This window comes from Pteronotus mesoamericanus, unplaced genomic scaffold (assembly GCF_021234165.1).
Source record: "Pteronotus mesoamericanus isolate MK-2021 breed Mesoamerican mustached bat unplaced genomic scaffold, CSHL_Meso_final contig_50, whole genome shotgun sequence".
NCBI lineage: Eukaryota > Metazoa > Chordata > Mammalia > Chiroptera > Mormoopidae > Pteronotus > Pteronotus mesoamericanus.
Window position 1 is genome coordinate 28,008,477 of NW_026555186.1, and position 15,533 is coordinate 28,024,009.

The following is a 15,533-nucleotide window of genomic DNA, read 5'->3' on the forward strand; positions in this document are numbered from 1 at the left end:
TATCCATATGAGATCAAATTATAAAGAAAAACAAGTGTGTTAGTTGTCCCAATAGTTAATGATTTCTTCTGAGGAATAGTAGGGGAATGTGATCAGGGAATGGCACATGGAGCTTCGGGATGCTGGCAATGTTCTGTTTCTTATCTTGATTGGTGATTGCCTATATATTCACCTTAAGCTGTACAGGTATATTTTATACACTCTGGTTCATATGTGACCTATATCACAATAAAAAAGAAAAAAATGACAGAAACTGCATCAATAAAGAAAAAAAGGACATTTCACTCTTCTAGGACTTTGCCAGGCACAGCAAAAAAAGAGCCATCCCACACCAACATTTTGAGTTTTCCTCCTAATGCTACAGCCTCAGTCAGCATTTGGTCTGCTTTTCAAAGAACAGCAGTTGACAACTCGGCCAAATACTTTGTCACTGCCAAATAAGTCGCCAGCTTTTCAGCCAGCCATATGTGTCCCCACTCCCCAAAATTCTCCCTGAAACACCAACTCAATTCTGTATATTAGGTTTTGTTATTTGTGGCACCCTACTTTCTACATGAGTTCAGAATTTCACTTCAGCTGTGTGTTATAAAGACCCAAGTCACAGTTTTTTTAAAAAATTGGATCTACTATGCACTTGAAACATGTGCATAGTACATGGTTCATTGGTTTAGCACTGGCTCAGTGCTTCAAAGATGGGCTCAAAGTCTCTGATTTCCTTAGCTTCACACAGTCAATTTGTGGTCACAAGATGGACTTTTCCACCCCAGCCTTACATGTGTGTTCCAGGTAGGAAGACACGAAAGTGGAAATGATAAAAGGGCAACAAGTTAGTCCCACTTTAAGGAGCTTTCCTAGAAGCCCCACATAATTTCCAGTTATATCTCAAACTGCTATAGGGTAGCTGATAAGTCTTCCCCATATTATAGGGAACCTGGAAATGCAGTTTTTATCTGGGCATATTGCTACCCCAGATAGAATCAGTTTCTGTTAGTAATTCTAAAATATTTTTCCTATGAAAAACTATATAAATTATTACATTTGATGGTGAAATTTTAGAAGCGTTTCTTTAGAATAACACAAGGGAGCCCTCTATTATTTTGTTGGAGATCCTAGCCAATTTAATAAATAATATAAATGAAAACTGGAAATGAAACACAAAACTTTGTCAGATGATGTATTTCTCTACATTTGTTTAAATCTACATTTAATAAAAGTTCAACAAAATTATGACTACAAAATCAATATACAAAAAGAGTAGCATCCCTATACCATTGTAATAACCAATTAGAACATAAAAATAATCTACATAATGACAATGTACAATGTACTTAAAGAACAGGTGGGGAATCTATCAACAAATGTGCAATAACTTGGGAACTGAAAAATATTACTGAAAGATGAACTTGTACATCTAACTAAATGAAAAGTGTAACCCTGTTCATGATAGCAAGGATGACTACCTTAAAACTATTCTCCCCAAATATTTCTATAAATTCAGTGGAACTGAAAACAAAGTCCCTCATGGTTTTTCTTGGAAGTGGTTAAGTAGACTCTAAATGGTATATGGAAGAGCAAAGGCCTAAGAATAAAAAGGTAGAAGGACAAGCCTTATTACATGTCAAGATTAACTATAAAGCTATAGTTATACAGTGTATTAATACAGTGGTATTGGCATGGATATGGACATTGTAGACAACTCAGTACAAAAAAACTATTGACTATTAAATAAATGATGCTTGCTTGATTGGTTATCCATAGATTAAAAAAACAAACAGACAAACTGAACTCTACCTTATTATGTGATGATCCTCCAGGACTACCCTCATGCCAAACATGTTGTTAGAATTATTTGCAGGACACAAAAAAGCTGTTATAGTTTGTTACAATGAAAGAATACATATCAAAATCAGCAAAGGGAAAAAGGCAAATGGGTAAAGTCCAGCAGGGACCAGACACAACTCATGCAGCAAAAGTACTGCCAACCAGGGAACCTCACACGACCCTCGGAGTCCAGAGTTTTTACTCAGCCATCTGTTGTTGACTTCTGTCAATAGGGCCTCTTGAAAACATTTCTTCCCATTGTTTTTTCAAGCTCTTACCAGTTGCCCAAACTCTGGCCTTCCAACTGATTTCTCAGCTTACCCTCTTTCAACTGTCCTGTGCCTTTTTTTTTTTTTTTTTTGCAGATTAGCGGTATATAGCGCTTTCATAACGTCACTCTTATGTTAGAAACCAAACAAAAGATTTCAAAAGCTCTGAACTCTCTCCAGGATCAGTAGGGGGTAAGAAAAAGGGAACTGATTTTCAATGAATGATGATTTCTGTAGTGTAAATACAGATTTTAAGCTGTGGACATGATGTCAACCAGTTCTCACAAAATTCCTGAAAATTTAGCAACCAGCTCTTACAAGCCAGTACAAGCTGGCTTCCACATAGCGCTGTCCATGATGTACACTAAACACTGGGCTTGGCATTCAAGGCCAATCAAATCACACTGCACAGCTTGTAGTTTCCTAAATAGACCAAGCTATTTCTTCCTTCTGGAGTCATGCTTGGGTTGCTTCCTCTGCCTAGAAAGTGCCTCCTGAATGCCCCTTTGGCCTCTCCCACTGTACACAACTACTCTTCTTTTAGCTTAGCCCAAAGACCACATTCAGGAAAGGGTCCCTGCCCTCTAAAAAAACTGATCAGATGCTCCTTCTTGGTTTTGTTTCTCTATAAAGGCCCTGAAACGTTCTTTGCTGTGGCTTTGCTGTGGTCTCTCCTTGCTAGATTGTAGGATGCTAGAGATCCTGAGCTGTGTTTCACTGATCTTTGAACTCCAAGTGTGAAGTATATGGTCTGGCACTTAGTAGGTGTTAACAATCATTTATTGATGCATAACTGAATAAATATGTGCCCAAAGAGTGGTATCTATGACTATCTTACTATTTTTCCCTGGGAAAACAGGGTGGTGGCTGATGTAGGTGACTGTACTCAAGCTGGGCCCTAAAGGATGGGCATTCCAGAAAGAGGGAATTGCATTTCTTTCCTTTTATTGGATAAGGTTTGCTTTGTAAATGTTGTATTACTTGTCCTTTTGGCATGGCTTGGAAATATTTGGAAGAAGGTTCAAAATATGACAGTTAACCTAGAGCTTGAAAGTGTGTTTTGAGGAAATATTCCATTTTGAAAACAATACCTGGTAGCTGGTGCTGATTTTTTTCTTTTCTTTCTTTTTTTTTTCTTTTTAAGTAATGCTCCATTCAACAGCAGTAATATGTTTAAACACACCTGCCAGGATTTTTGTGAACTTCACAGCGAAGTGGTGTTTATTTCCCTGGAGCACAAATATTTTCTTTTGTTGTACAATTAAGGGATAATCACTTTCCTTTGAAATACACAATTGGATTAACAGTTCAAGAAAAGCTCAGATGATAGGGTGAGAATTGGAAACATGATTCCCTTTATTAAGCAAACCGTAATATTGAACTATCCCCCTTAAAAGTGTGAGCTAATTTATGGCAGTATCTTCTTGTTGCTGTTCACACAAGGGTCAGGGAGATAGAAGATAATTGATAGGCAAATAGTGCTAACCCTTTCCTTCTGACTGCAGTCTCTTAAGTTCATTACAATTTCAAACTCATACTTACATATACTTAGATAAAACATGCATTACATGCCTGTGCACACACACACACACTCTCTCTGCTAAACCCATATCTACTATTGAATTGTCTACCCTTGTGGGGGTCTCTTGAAAACATCTACTACTTTCTCTTTCTTTTGTGAAGCTCTTACCAGTTGCTTAATCTCTGGCTTTCCAATTCATTTCTCAACTTTTCATCAGTTTCTTTCCCTTCCCTTCCCTTAAACCCTCTTGTGCACTTTATATAGACAGTGCTTTCCTAATATCACTTTTATGTCCGCATGCCTGTGTGTACACACATAGAAAGGGTACATCACGTCTGGGGTCAAATCTAGTTTTATTATGAGGGGTCTCAAATTTTTTTCCTTCCTAAAATATGTAAAACTTCCCACTTGACTGCTGAAACCGTCCCACAGGTGTGAGATGGTTTTATTTTATTTTGTTGTAATCCATTCATTGTACACACTATGGAATTCAGGGCAGAGATCCCGGTTGACCTTCAATATTCTACTTTTCTTGCATATTATTAGAATTTTAGCTAGGCACATGATTGGCCAAAGTAGATTGCTGTATTCCATCAATTCTTTATTTTATCAACCACTGAGAAAGCAGTAATACTAAAGATGAGGAGCCCAGTAAGTCACAACTGTATTAAAATGGGAGAGGGGTATCCAACCTTTCGGGGTCTCTGGACCAAATACATAAACACTAACAAAAATGGATGAGCAAGGGAGAAAAAAAAAAAGGTTTTAAGTAAATTTACGATTTTATCTTGGGCCACCCTCCTAGTCATCCTGGGCCACGGATAGGACACCCCTGGAACTTTACACCTTAGGAGACGTTGAGAGTGTCACCTGAAAAGAAAATTCTGCAGGCCCATGTAGAAATGGTTTAATATTGAAGTTCCAATAGTGTTGGTTATAAGTCCAACCTCCATAGCTCTCAAAACCGGACGAAGAACGACTGGAGTATGAGCTGGGAGTTTCCTCAGAATGTTTTACTTCAGGGAAAACCAAACCCTATCACGCGCCCGCCACACCTGAAGGCGGACTTCACAGCCGCCGGCGGGCCGCTGCCCCGAGAACTGCCAGGCTCTGAGGCCCGCGGGGCGGCCATGGACCCGGCGCCCCGCTTCCCGGGGCGCAGGGCGGCGCTGAGGGCGCTGCTGCTCGCCGCGGCCCCGACCGCGAAGGGGGTTCGGCAAGACCGCAGGGGCCAGTCCGGCATCCTCAAGGAGGAGGGGCCTGCCGAGGAGGAAGCAGCGGCGGCTGGACACGAGCTCCGTGAGTCCGGGGAGGAGGGCTCGGGAGCCTGGCGGGGGCGGGGCGGGCGGAGGGGATTCGTGCGGAGGCGGCCGAGGGGCCGCAGCCTCCCCACTGCACCCTCCGCGCGCCGGGCTCCGCTTCCGAACCCGAACCCGCCCACGTCCACTTTTGGGCCCACGTTTCCCAGGTTGTTTTATTTCGGGTTAAACGTGTCCTGTGGATGGAAGGGAAGTGTTACTCTTCCCACATAAGGAAGAGGGTTCTTACAGAAATGATTAAGCCCTTTTACAAATAAGAGTTGTATGTGCTCTTATCTCATATCCTGACTCACGTACTGATTTATTGTGTGACTTTAAATAAGTCACTTAATTTTTCTGTACTTATGTTTTTAAAGCATGGAACAGATCAACTATGCCTTGGAAATACACTTATAGTATAAACTGAGGTACGCTGTTGAAAAATTTCCAAAAATCACGAATGTTCCTCTTTGGTCCATTAAAGTGTTTTCCCTATTTGTTTTACTGTTGACTTTTCAGAGTCGTTTATGTATTATGAATATAGTTCATTTATCAGATGTGCGACTTGCAAATATATTCTTTCAGTCTGTAGCTTGTCTCTTTGTCTTAATAGTACTTTTCACAGAGCAAAGTTTTGACTTTTGATGAAGTCCAGTTTATCATTGTTTTCTTTTATGGTCATGCTGTTCATGTCATGTGTAAGAACTCTTTGCCTAACCCCAGCTTATGACATTTTCCTCCCGCGTTTTCTCCTGTGTTTTACATTTACATCTATTATCCATTTTCAGTTAATTTTCGTATGAGGTGTGAAGTTTACATCAAGATTCGTATTTTTTTTTCTTTTGGATGTCCAATTATTCAAATATATTTTGTTGAAATAATGATCCTTTCTCCATTGTCAAGACCTTCAAACCTTTGTCAAAAATCAATAAGCCAGCCCTGGCCAGGTGTCTCAATTGGTTGGAACATCTTCACATACACCAAAAGGTTGTGGGTTCAATTCCTGGTCAGGGCACATACCTAGGCTGCAGGTTCCATCCTCCGTTAGGGTGCATGTGGGAGGCAACCAACTGATGTTTCTTTCTCCCTCCCTTCTCCCTCCCCCCACCCCCCCCAAATCAATAAACATATCCTTTGGTGAGGATTAAAATAAAATCTAAAAATATCAATAGGGCCAGGCCTTGGCTGGGTAGTTCAGTGGGTTGGAGTATTGTCCTGATACCCCACGGTTGCAGGTTTGATCCCCAGTCAGGGCACTTATAAGAATTAACCAATGAATGCATTAATAAGTGGAACAACAAATCGTTTCTCTCTCTCTCTCTCTCTCAAATCAATAATGTTTTTAAAAAAAATTTTTAAAAGATATGAGCAAGTGGTTTAGCTTTCTTTTTTTCCTAAGTCACTTTCCTTGTCTGTGAGATGGAAGTGATAATATCTATTGCATCAGGTTGTCATTTTATAAAAGCCCTAGGGTAGGGTGCTCCAACATTTGAAGATCAAGCAGAGAAGAGCCAGTAGAAGAGACTCAGAAGCAATAGGAGGTCTGACAGAAACCTGGAGAAGAACATGTTACAAGGGAAATGTCCTCTGTGTCAAATCTGCCATCAATTTAGTGCACATGGCAAAGAAGTGATGACTGTATTTTGACAAATCTTGATCTTGACCTGACAAGAGCAATTTCAGTAGAGTGATGAGAACAATGTCTAATTAGCATGGGTTGAGATAAGACTGAGAGATGAGGAAGTAGAATTGGGAATTATAGAACACTTATAAGTTTGGGGGTCACAGGAAGTTGAGGAATGGAGTGGCAGTTGGAAAGCAATGTGAAGTTAAGAGACAGGCGGGTTTTGTTTTCTTTCTTTATTCTGGAGGTATTATAACATCACTGGGTATTTTGAGGTGATGATTAAATGGTGCAGAGGAGAAAGGAGATAATTTCTAGGAAACTAATATATGAAATAATTGATGAGAAGGGGCGTGACCCCGAGCCCAAGTGGAGGGGCTAGCTTTGGTTAGGCACGGGGATGCTTCATGGACTGTAACAACAATACAAGCAGAGGGTGTGGGTATAAATGTACATATGTGGGTAGGCTTACTGGTGAGAAGATGTGGGAATTCCTATCTGATTGCTTATACTTTCTCTGTGCACTGTTATAAACTGGGAATTAGATGATGTTAATGGTCGCCAATAAGGTAAATTAGTAGATTAGGATATTTGAAGAGAAAGAAAATGGCATGAAATTTTGGAGAATGGAAGCCTAGAGAAGTGTGGTAGGATTGCTGTGCTGAGGTTGTACTTGAGAGTAGTGCCTAAAAAATGTAGGAGTATGTTTGCTATCTGTTGCATGTTAGTATGTGTGTCAATCAGGATAGACTAGCTTTTCCCGTAGTAACAAATAACCCCTAAACCTGAGTAAAGGTCTACTTGCTCATATAACATGTCTTATATGGGTTGGGAGGGTATCTGCTCTACCTAGACTCTCAGGACCCCCCATGTCAAGAACTGTAAAAGGTCTGAGATTTTACTGGACTTACAGGCTAACAAGTAGGCCTACCATGGTATCATGGATTCTGGCAGAAGACACTTCTGGATACAAAGGTTTTATTACTCACAGCAGAAGCAGTAGCCAAAGTGCCAGCATTTGTGTCAGTTTTATCCAAGCCCTAGTTCCCCTAGTGAGATGCAAAGAGCGCCAAGTATTATAAAAGTAATACCTACCTGCACATGCAGTGAGTTGTGTTACAGGAGGACCTTGACTTAGGAAACCCAGATCTTTTGAAATGGGCAGTAAGGATGCCTTACTCTATTATTATTATTATTATTATTTTATTTTTTTAGGCTGTAAGCAAAGCTGCCACTTGCTTAGAGGAAGAAATGATCTCTCTCTTCCACTACAGTTTGCTATACAGAATCCTTGGGAAGATAGTCCAGAACAAAGGCAGTCAGTGATTCTACTTGTAAAGTGTGCAGAAATGCAAGAGACCCATGGAGGATTGTCTCCCAATGCCATGCTGATGGAGGTGCCACCACCTTGTGACTTGTAGTCATCTGCTAGGGGTGCCATAACAAACTACCATAGACTGGGTGGCTTAAACAACAAAAATTTATCACACAGTTTCTGAGGCTAGAAGTACAAGATCAAGGTGTAAGCAGGGTACATTTCTTCTGAGGCCTCTCTCCTTGGCATGTAGATGCTCCTCTTCACCCTCTGTCTTCACGTAGTCTTCTCTCTGTTGTGTCCATATCCAAATTTCTTCTTTTATAAGGATACTGGTCATATTGGATAGGGCCCATCCTAATGACCTCATTTTTTACTTAATTACCTCTGTGAAGAACCTATCTCCAAATAAAGTCACATTTTGAGGTTTTGGGGGTAGGATTTACTTCACAATATGAATTTTGAATTTACTTCACAATATGACAGTTCAGTCATAACACCTCTACATTTAAACACATGACTTCCAGGGTTGACAGGACAGGGCAGGAGAGACCTGGAAGATAACACAGGCTTTTCACTGACTTAGCCCCAGAGTGACACACCATCGCTTCTGCTCTCAGTTCAATGGACATACCTCACCCAGCTGCATCTGGGCTGGGATATGTACTCATCCGTGTGTTCAGAAAGGATAGGAGAACAGGATTTTGAGGAACATTAGCTGTGTCTGCCACAACATGGTTGTGATAGACCATGTACCATCTAGGTGTCCAGGTGCAAAAACAAAGGAGATAGCATTTGCTATCAAATGCTAGCAAATAAGGAGATAGCTTAACAGTCGGAATTAGGATTCTGACCAACTAGGCTGATGAGGGAAGAGAGTGAATGGTGAGGGAGATAAAGGTGTTTACACAGAAGTGATTTCAAAGATAGGCTATGGGATCTAAACTGGGTAAGGAGGGAAGTAAGGACAGAAGGGATGCAAATGAAATGATGGGAGAACAGTGTCTTCGAGGACTTGATGAGGTCGCAGAATTTCTGGTCTGAAAGAACTCAAGCTGAATGGATGAGGTGGTGTTCAGAGAATGGGATTCTTGAAGATGTGAGAGGTAGTGCAGTGTTTTGAGGGTGATCAGGTCAAGAATATGACCCTGAAATTGGATGGCTGAAGTCATATAGATTATTGGAGGCAGGGGAGTCAGGGAACTTAGAGGCTAAGGTGCTGGATTACTCCTCTCTGTGGATGTTGAAGTCACAGAGTGGTAACAGTAGGAGAGGTGGAAAGGAAGAGAAGGATCTAGGATTGGAAGAAACAAGATGCTCCCTGGTCTTTGACTGGCCTTGGTGGCATTTTAAAGTGTCTTTGATAGGTAGTAGGGAAACTCCTCAGGAACACATCTACAAAACCTCTCTTAGGATCCTTTCTTTTTGGAGATGGTCTATTGTTGATTTAATATTGTTCCAATTCTGGCTTTATCCTCCAATGTTGAGGTTGTCCCCTGTGAGCCCTTGATCTCTGCTACATGACAGTAAATAAATGAATCCCCAATCGTCTCTATGCTATGTAATGAAACCTACCATCGGAATGTGTGTATGTGTGTGATATATAATGTTTATAGTAATTGTGAATCTACTTTATCTCCTTCCATATAAATAAGAATAAAACATGTTCATTCCTTTCAGGCTTTGTGTATATTTATGTGATGTGCTGCATTTTAAAGTTTTGTTTCTGCAGGCCTGGCATCTGCACAGGGTTCTGCAGACAACAATTTTATCTCTGTATGGAGCATTTGGGCTCCTCCCTGTCTAATCTTGTACAAACATTTTACAAACAACGTCCCCTGGGAAGTCCTTGGCCACCCTACAACCTCCTAGAGCCAGATACTACATTACTGACTTCAGGGTGGTCCCAGGAATAATGTTTTATTTGGGACCAGGAATTTTTTTTTTAAGTATGTGAAAACACTTGTAGAGCAAAGAGAAAGCAGAATCTTAACAATACAACTTTATAAAATATTGAAGCAGAGTTCCCTTGTTCAGAATGGCAAAATGAGAAAGGCTCAAGGTTGCTGTTTCAAGTTTTTAGAGTTAAAAAGTTTACCAAATGAGGTTTGCTTTTTCATCACCCCCCTTAAATTCCCTCAGTCATGCTTGCTTGCTTGCTGTCTTTCAGTATTGCCAAATGAGAGAAGCTTCCAGAATGCTGCTAAAAGCAATAATTTGGATCTTATGGAGAAGCTGTTTGAAAAGAAGGTTAACATTAATGCTGTGAACAATGTGAGTGGAAGTCACAAATGTGACAGTGACTGCTCCAAGGGTGGCTTGGGTTTACACAGGTCAACAAAAATATAATACAAATAAAAATAAAAATGATTGTGCTGGATGAGGTAAGGGAGATCTCTTTTGTTGGTAATTCGAGTGTTTATGCTAAAGGTGAAATCAAGCACTGGAATAGGCTCTGGGTGTTTTAATTTATCTTAACAGAGGGGAAGTGCACAGGGTCTTTATGCACATCTGTGCAAAGTCTGTGGGTGGGCAGTAAAGCCAGCTGTCAAGGTTATGGGCCTGGACTTGGTCCTAGATGATAGTCTGTGGATGACTTTGGCCCGCACATTCTGGGAAGGCAAAACGTCTTTGCTACACAATCTGTGTTGTTTTCTCTCCAGTTGTGTCCTTTGTGGTTGGTTCTTCCAAATTTAAAATCTAAAGGAGAATATGTGTTTTCATTCTACTTCTTTTGAAGTATTTGCATCTTAATGTTGGGCAATGGAGCTTTTTCTGAAATCTGGCTCTTAGTTGTTCTTAAGTGCTTGGGTTTAGGGGAGAAGCCTACTGCCAGAATATGAATTTCCTATGGCTTGGTTTTGTGGGGATTTCCTGACAGCCCCTCAAAGCAGAATTTATTGAAGTGAACTGGCTTGGGTTCTGTCAGTTGTTTAGGGCAATTTGTGGAGTGGCTCTAGATGGGGACGGCAGAGGTAGATGTAATGTTAAATGAAACAGAAGTTTTAGGACCTGCATATATAGCCCTCTTTCAAGGCACTTGGAGGATTCTAGCAATATGTTCCCATAGTTATATGACTTTGTGAAATCTGAAAAAGTGGGAAATTTGAACTGCAATCACTGAAGTTTTCTGACTCTGTCATTAAAGAGGGCTCCCTAAAGAGTGTAAACTTCAAGTTCCACAAAACCTGAATCTGTCCCAGGCAGTGAGGTCATAAAAACTGAAGTCTTGCATCACATGCAGTGGAAGGATGTTTAGCAGTTGTTCATGTGTGTCCTTGAGGAAGTATGTGTTTATGTGTATGTTGGAATTTATGTGTCTATGTGTATATTATGTGCATGTGTGTGTGTGTCTGATGTGTTATGGGTGTATATAGTATTCATTGTCTATAGACATCCTCAAAAGAGTAGAAAAATAGCAGATTTTTTTCAGCATAACAATTTTAGTAACAAAAAAAGAAAAATGTCAAAGAATTAAGGGAGAAAGGGAAAGAAAAGAAAAAAATAAGAACTTTTGAAGCTATTATTTACATTAATTGTTGAATAAATAAAACAATAATCATTTTCCCAAGTAGCAGGACATAGATTCTTCAGTATACTTTTATAACCACTTAAAATTTTTCATGTACGAGTTCCTAATATTGTAAGCCATGTTTTTATATTAAAGTACTTGGAGAAATAGTATAACCTAGACCACTTTAACTGTTAGTATGGTAAATTATTATAAATTCCTGATGAATTGTGTCATTCTTTCTATTGGCATCTCTTTTAGGCCTGTTTACAGAAAATTTTTGACATGGTTACTTGTAATGTTCCTTAAAATCTGTGATGATAGAGATGAAAAAAACCTAGATGGTTTTATTGAATTGCCTTGGATGTTATTTTGGCTTGCATTTTTATTCACAAATAGAGTTAATAGGGAATTGTATAAGCCCAAATTTGACATACTAGAACATAGCTCTAGATTGCAGACAGTGTTAAGATAACTAATGTTTTGTCAAACTTAATTTATCACCAGTTTAGCTACCAAGGAAATCAAATATTTAATTTAAATATTTCTCATATTTTTGTAATAAATTATTTATGTGAAACAAAGGGTGGTAAATCCATGCCCAGTCACCTTCTATGGAAGCAAAAACAGTGTCTAGAATATGGGAAATATGACCTGAGTTTCACTTACAAGTGAAACATCCATCATTTGAAACACATTAGACTGTCTCTGGACATCTCTAGAGTACCACGGTGACTTTCCTTTGAAGGAAAGGATATTCATAGCTTGCTTTCTCTGTGTCTGTTTCATTCTCCTCTCATCTTCCCTTCCTTCCTTTCAGAAGCAGTTTGCTTGCTTCAGTAAAACTTGTAGTCCAAAAAATTACAGAAGAAAAAACTATATATGTATTAAAAATCTAGGAAATTTTTTGTTATAACATTATCTATGTATTCTAAGAAGAAAGCATTTACCATTATTATTGCTTGCATATATGGAAAAATACAACTTTTGCTCCCTAATTGACATCCATTATATTGTTACAAGCAATGGTAACAATATAAGCAATAGGTTATGCAGTGGATTTCAGCTTGGGGCATAGCCTCCAGTGGATTGCCAAATTCTCTGATATTATCTGATAATAAATGAAGGCAGGATTATGCTAGACACCATTCTCACTGCTTTCAAAGACAAAAATAAAGAGTAGATAAATAATAAAAATACACCTGATAGAAAATTATGGTCATTCAAGGAATAGGCATCTTAAAAAGCCTAAATAACAATCAGATGATTGAAAACACAAATTCTGTTTCCTCAGATGAACCGCACAGCCCTGCATTTTGCAGTGGGGGCAAGTCATTTATCTGCGGTGGATTTCTTGCTTAATCACAAGGCCAGGGTGGATGTTGCTGATAAGGTAAACTCATTTTTGTTTGGTAAAATGGATTGGAACAGAATGAATGTATGGGGAAATCTGGTAACTTCGGTTATCTTTTCTTTACATATGCACAAAATATTTCCATTGGTGGTATTCTTTTCGGAAAGGTCTCTGCAAATATATGTATTGCGTGCTCTTTGTATTTGTTGAATAAATTCTTTACCCATTACCTACAGGTCTTGGGCTTTTACTTATTTTCCCATATTGACCTTATGGCCAGTAGCATACATTTGCAAGAACGAAATGGTTGCCCAGAGTGTAATTTGGGACATAAAAGACAGAAGCTAACTGGCCTCAGGGACTTTGCCCTGTGAACTCTGATAAATAAATAGGCTTATTAAACACATAGTATGTACTAGGCACCAGCCTTAGGACTTTAATATTTAGCTGCTCAACCTTGAAAGAGAATTAATACCAAAGTTACAGATGAGGAGTCTGAGATACAGAGAAATTAAATATCTTGCTCTAAGTATTACTTCTAAGAAGAGGTGTTGGCAGGATTTGAACCTGCCTTAACTGATTCTAGAGACCATACCATTAGCCACAAATCAGCCTATTTGCGTAAATATGAAAAGCCATCCTAAGGATTTTCCACCTACTTTTTCCAATTTTATTTAACATTTTACCGTGGCACAAGGAAACCATTTGGGCTGGAGAAATACAACATCATTGTTTATCATCTCCAGTTGCAGAAAAAGATGATAGCCTTGGTTTGTAGGTAATTCAATGGAACATAGTTCTTAAAAGTTAATCTGTTCAGCAGATTCCCACACAGCTATTCTATTTCCTCTCTGAAATGACTCTGAAAAGGCTTGGCATGGCTCTACTTTCATGTCTTACAGGGCTTGGATTTAGTATGTGCTTAGTAAGTCTTTGGAAGATAAATGAATGAAGTCAGTTCAAACCAATTGGTCATTTTGTTAATTTTGTCAGCAATTATAGATGTAGTCTACACTTGATAATGATGAGAGTTTTTCTATTTCACGAGTAGAGTACATCCCTCTCTGCCTATTTTAATGCTCTGGTATTGGTGAACAAGTAGATTGATCTGTAACAGAGTCAGAATGAAGAACTACCCCTTTTTAAAAAGTGGTACCAAAAGCACTCCAACATTGTAAGTGTATTAAGTTGTATTATGGTAATGGTACTTAGAGAACAGGTTTTTTAGGTTATTTTGATTATTTTTCAGTGTTAGTTAGCCTACAAAATATGCTTTGGTCATAGACCTGATTGCCAAGAATGTATTCTTATTTTGACATTGAAACACTGATACAATAACTTCTTCTTCACTTTAATTTTTAAATTAACATTCTTTTTGGCATACAGTGCTATGAATTTTAACACATTTATAGATTCATGTAACTATCACCCCAAACAAAATACACAAAAATTGCATCACCCATAAAATTCCCTCATGCTGTTCTTGTAGTCAAACCACCCTAGCCTTGGCAACAACTTGTCTCTTCTACATCTCTCTAATTCTGCCTTTTTAAGAATGCCATGTAAGTGATATTGCATAGTATATGTAACCTTTGACACTGTCTTCTTTCACTCAGCAAAATGCCTCTAAAGTTCATTTATGTTGTTGTCTGTATCAGTAATTCCTCCCTTTTATTGCTGAATAGCATTCCAGTGTGTGGATGTACCACAGTTAATTTATCTGTTCTACCAGTTGAAAGACATTAGAGTGGTTTCTAGTTTTTGACTGTCACAAGTAAAGCTTCCACAAACATCCATGTACACGTATTGGTGTCAGCATAATACTAATCTCACTAGAAGTGAGATTACTCGACCATATAGTAAACTATGTGCAAGAAGCTGCCAGTTTTCTAGAGTGGCTGTTCCATTTTCATTCCCACCAGAAATACAGCAGAGTTCCAAGTGTTCCACCTCTTTATCAGCATTTGATATTGTCATTTTTCTTCCCTTAATTTTAGCCATTTTAGCAGGTTTATATGGATTTCTCATTGTGGTTTTAATTTGCATTTCTTTAATGGGATATTGAGCATCTTTTCTTATGTTATTTACCCTTTGTATATCTTTTTTGGTGATGTATCCATTCAAATCTTTTACATATTTTTAAAAAATTCAGCTGTTTTCTTATTGTTGAATTTGAGAGTTATTTATGTATTTTGGACACAAAACTTTTATCAGATACATGATTTACAAATATTTTCTCACATTCTGTAGCTTTTTAGTGTTTTTTAGAGCAAAAGCTTTTAATTTTGATGACATACAATTTACTTAGATTTTTTAAATGAATCTGGATATTGGTGTTATATCTAAGAATGATTTGCCTAACTTAAGGTGATGAAGATTTTCTCTCTCTTTTTTTTTTTTCAAAATTTATAGGCATGTTCTCCCTCTGGGAAGCAAACTGCCATTCCCTTCCCCTCTTCTTCCCTCTCTTCCCCCCCGCCCCCCCGCAAGCACAAATCTCCGAAACCCTGAGGTCCCAGAAAGCTTTAGCCAGGGGAGTGATGGGCAGCGGCAGCTTCTTCCAGGTTCTTGTTTGTTTGTTTGTTTGTTTGTCTTGCATATGGATGGCCAATTTCATCAACACCATTTGATACCAATGCCACTGTATTTTCTACACCTTCGCAGTGCTATTTGAACCTATCCCAAAGCATGACATTCAGGGGCCAGTCTGAGAACCTGGGCAGTGACCTAATCCTAGTTCACTTCTCCAAGCCTTTGTCAAGCTGTTTAGGGTCAGGTCCATGTACAGGTCAGAGGGAAGGCCAGGAATTAATGCACAG

The 15,533-nt window shown here is 38.9% G+C and overlaps 1 protein-coding gene across 1 annotated transcript in view; it reads left to right on the forward strand.

The window, feature by feature from the left end:
* The first annotated feature begins 4,742 nt into the window (after positions 1 to 4,742).
* The window catches only part of ANKDD1B (ankyrin repeat and death domain containing 1B), a 45,167-nt gene continuing 34,376 nt past the window's right edge, over positions 4,743 to 15,533 (forward strand). The window contains exons 1-3 of the mRNA XM_054578258.1: positions 4,743 to 4,911; positions 10,020 to 10,123; positions 12,655 to 12,753. Of these exons, the coding sequence (XP_054434233.1) occupies positions 4,743 to 4,911; positions 10,020 to 10,123; positions 12,655 to 12,753 (372 nt within the window). The remainder of the gene's footprint in view (positions 4,912 to 10,019; positions 10,124 to 12,654; positions 12,754 to 15,533) is intronic.